Source organism: Bradysia coprophila, unplaced genomic scaffold (genome assembly GCF_014529535.1).
Source record: "Bradysia coprophila strain Holo2 unplaced genomic scaffold, BU_Bcop_v1 contig_70, whole genome shotgun sequence".
In the NCBI taxonomy this organism is placed as follows: domain Eukaryota; kingdom Metazoa; phylum Arthropoda; class Insecta; order Diptera; family Sciaridae; genus Bradysia; species Bradysia coprophila.
Window position 1 is genome coordinate 3,171,459 of NW_023503941.1, and position 4,421 is coordinate 3,175,879.

The following is a 4,421-nucleotide window of genomic DNA, read 5'->3' on the forward strand; positions in this document are numbered from 1 at the left end:
CTCAATAGAGGTGCCAATTTTTTCGACATGCTCCTTCTAATCTCCCCTAAATGTCACAGGCGTACCAACTTATCATTTCTCTGCCCACAACGGATTTGAACCATCACAAAAGGTGTTATTGAAAACCGTTTTTTTTTTGTTGGCATATCTAAGTATTCGCTCGAGTCTTATTTAGAATTGATCGGTCAGTTTGCCACTATAAAAAATGAAATTTGATAATAAACCAGCCATAAAAATGTGGAAGTGAGAGAATATAAAGGTGAAGTAGGTTCGGTATCTCGCTGTAAATACAGTAAATTGAACCACACAAAGTCACCAAGTCATTTCTCCGATCCGTAGAATAAAAAAAAACTTTTTGTGATCACTGAAGTAGGAGGTGAAGTTATCCCATAAAGCCCCATACGGGCTAAAGGTAGATTATCCTTCCAGTTGTTGTGTGAAATATTGGACTACTTGCATTAAACAGTGACCACTCCGTGATTCTGTGGAGATTGAGAAACATATCAAAACGTGGGACAGTGCCCTCGCATAGACTCCTCTAATGGGTCTGTTGTGCGCTCGCACTGAACCTTATTCCATCTTTAACTCTTTAAGTCTTTCCTAAACACTGCCACAACTGTTTTCACACATAGAAAAACTTGTCAATGTTACAGAAGTGTTCCTTTACTATCGCATCCGACTGATGCGCCGTACACATACTCATTGGAATAAGAGTTGAAATTCAAAAATGTCAAAATTATTGCTGTGCTCGATCTTCGTGGCGTACTTTACCCTGAGCCAGTGTGACGAAAATGGCTACTGTACGTCAGTTGCTGAACAGTTGATGTGCTTCAAAACTACTCAAGACCACACGAAAAATGTTAAATTTTCAGAATTTTACGTAGAAAGGCAGGTGACTAATTCTTACGATCTTAGGGCGATGCGCTGACGACTGTACAGGGTCAGCCCATTGGTGACATTTCCAATTCAAAGACGGTCGGAAAACGGGGACCTGTACTCCTGGAAGATGCTCTTCTTCTCAAAGAGACAGCTCAATTCAACCGAGAGCGAATACCCGCACGTGTCGTTCATGCTAAGGGTGCCGGTGCCCATGGTCAATTGTCAATTTGCTCTAACTTTCTGGAAAAGTATTCGAAAGCCGTGGTATTTCGAAACGGATCATCCCATCCGGTGTTTGTACGGTTTTCTCAAGCGACTAGTGAACCGGGAACACCGGACACTATCTCTAATCTTCGTGGATTCGCAGTGAAAGTTAAAACCGATGAAGGCATTTGGGACCTGGTCGGGAATAATTTGCCGGTCTTTTTAGTTCGAGATGGAAGACTCTTCACGTCGGTCATACATGCGTCGTTGAAGAATCCACGAACCCATTTACTTGACCTGAATATGCTCTGGGACTTCCAATCACTTCGTAATGAGACTACACTCCTTCTGCTTCATATATACAGCGACCTTGGCACCCCCAAATCATACCGTCACATGGACGGTTTTGGTGTCAACACTTTTAGACTGGTGAACGACGAAGGAGATCATTTTTTCGCTCGATTCAATTGGAAAACCGATCAGGGAATAAAGAACCTGACGATGCAGGAAGCACTCAAAAAAACCGCACAAAATTCGGATTATTACATACAAGACCTGTACGAAGCCATAGCTCAAGGCAAGTACCCAACATGGACGCTAACGGTTCAAATTTTAACTCCAAAGCAAGTTAAAGGCTTGCATTACGATCCATTCGATGCCACGAAGGTTTGATTAGTGAAATATCGAGAGACACAAGCTCAATACATTACACATTATAGACGTGGTTCAGTGACGAAATACCCGAGCATAAAGTAGGAAAATTGACACTGAACAGAAACCAGGACAACTATTTTGCCGAAGTTGAGCAATCCGCATTTGATCCGGCTAACATGCCACCCGGTATCGAACCATCGCCAGACAAGTTGCTCCATTCGAGACTATTCTCCTATTTGGATAGTCAATATTATAGGTAATCGTTGGCATTCCTCTTGAGTTAATTCTGTTAGCGTTAGGGACAGTCGGTGCGATCTTTGACGATTAATCGATAAATTTTCACCTCCTAGGTTGGGCATCAACTTTAATCAACTGCCTGTCAACCGACCGGTAAATAAGGTCATTGCCAACAGCTACAGAGATGGCTTCATGGTCTATGAGAACAGCGGTGGTATGCCCAATTACAATCCAAACTCCTTCATGAAAGCATCGGCAATACCACGATACAAAGACAGCGACTATCGACTGAGCATGGGTCCGGTTTTGGTTGACAGATACGAACAGCCGAATGATAACTTTTTCCAGGTAGGCAAAGGCGATTTTAGGAAATGTTAGGAGACCATTTCTTTGCAGCAGAGTGCTACATTCGACCATCTCTTCCGTATAATTTGATTCCCATTGTTTGATTATATTGATTATAGGCTACAAAGTTGTACGAAAGTTTTGCCGAGACGGATAAGGCTCACTTGGCCGAAAATTTGGCGAATGACCTTAAAAGTGTGTTCCCTTTCATCAGGGAGCGGGCACTGCGAAATTTTAAGGCTGTCAGCCCAGATCTGGAACAGAGAATTCAGAAAATGTTGAACAAGTAACTTTATCATACTGATGCAGTTGGACCATAAGCTTCAAATTAGAATTGCGCCAAAAATAAATAAATTCTTTTTACGCGGCTGTCTTTTCAGTTCTTTTTTTAAAATTCATTTTCCACCCTCATTTTGACATCAATAGAGCATGCCACGCAGTACTGATTTATACTGAAAACTACAAAAGCGCCATATTCAGCTATGGGAAAACTGCTGACAAGTGGAGAAACCGTCACCAAAAAACATGCACCATTTGGATCTTATACGATGTGTGATAACGAAAGGCGTTGAATGTAGGCATGGGCGATAATGAAAATGATTATCGATAATTATCAATTATCGATAATCGATAATTATCGACTTTTTTTATCGAAAACTATCAAAAAAATATCGATAATCGATAATTATTGATATTTTGATAATTATCAACATATCGATAATTCGATATATCGATATTTCGGTCCGAAAATCCGATATTTATCGATATATTCCGATATATCGGTATATTATCATAAATTTTCAGATAAATATCAAAATATCGATATTTTGATAATTATTGAATTTCGATATTTTGATAATTATCGATAATTATTAAATTATCGATAACGATATGATTAATCGATTATCGATAATTTCTTTCGATTGATATTATCGATAATTTTGAACGCCTCCCATCCCTAGTTGAATGTAGAATGTTGTTGCTCTTTTGTAAATAATGCTTTAGTTGCTCATCCTACTCAAGGTTGTATATGAGGAGGTCACGGCGATACGAGGGGTAACTCACTTCTAGATTAAATGGATTAAATGGATTAAATGGATTAAATGGATTTAATGGATTAAATGGAATAAAAATTGGATTAAATGGATTAAATAGGAAAAAAGTTCATTTTACCAAATACTGTAAAAGTCTTAAAAATTGTTGATTTTGATCGAACCACGTACTACAACTCATACTACAATGTTAAAAAGCGAAAAAATCCACTTTTAGGAGTTTTTGGTGTAAAGTGGATTAAATGGATTAAATGGATTAAATAAATTTAATATCATTTTTCACAAAAAAAAAAAATTCCTATACCTCACGAGTTCTTAAACGAGCTGGGGATCGTGCAAATCTATTTTTCGCAATTACTTTACAAATTTTTCAGGTCGGTAGCCTAATTATTTCGGTAAAACTAAAAATTTGTTTTTGGATTAAATGGATTAAATGGATTAAATGGAAGTGCGTCACCCCTCGCGGCGATAGCCATTTTTGTGATCTAACTATTGGAATGTCAAATGAAAGTTTTCTGATGAAAATTGTTTGAGATGAAAAATCAGGACAGAATAAATACGAATGGTGAAAGGCCAAGACGCCCTTTAGAGTGTTTAGCTTTAAGTTGTTAACATTAAAAGCAACTGCATTCAAGTTCCCACTTTATTTTTGTTCATCCTTTTTCTTGAAGCAATAGAGAAGAGAATGCAAACGCTCTAATTGTTCAACGTAAATCCCAGTCTACATGTTGCTATGTCAATGGCGTTAATTTCACAAATGGAAAATGGTTTGAATCACACCACCTTGCATAAACCTAAATTAACTTCAAAAATTGGCTTTCTTTGCAATTGTCTTTACATCTCTCAACTGTCTTTGCGATGCCTCCATTAATTCAATTACAGTCTTTAACATTTCAAATGTCTCATTGTCAAACTTTTCTGAGAATTTCATTGTGTCATTGCGAATTCACAATGACATTCTTTGAAAAAAAATGACAGTGAGACATTTGAAATGTTAAAGACTGTAAACCAATTTTTAATGCTTCAAAGAATTACATTTTTTTTCAATTT

The 4,421-nt window shown here is 37.7% G+C and overlaps 1 protein-coding gene across 1 annotated transcript; it reads left to right on the plus strand.

Moving 5' to 3' along the window:
- The first annotated feature begins 311 nt into the window (after positions 1 to 311).
- On the plus strand, positions 312 to 2,677 carry LOC119083672 (catalase-like). The gene is made up of 6 exons (XM_037193456.1): positions 312 to 412; positions 654 to 859; positions 916 to 1,749; positions 1,803 to 1,993; positions 2,088 to 2,322; positions 2,439 to 2,677. The coding sequence occupies exons 2-6, from the start codon at positions 728 to 730 to the stop codon at positions 2,607 to 2,609; spliced, it is 1,563 nt and encodes a 520-aa protein (XP_037049351.1). The 5' UTR covers positions 312 to 412; positions 654 to 727; the 3' UTR covers positions 2,610 to 2,677.
- The last annotated feature ends 1,744 nt before the right edge of the window (positions 2,678 to 4,421 follow it).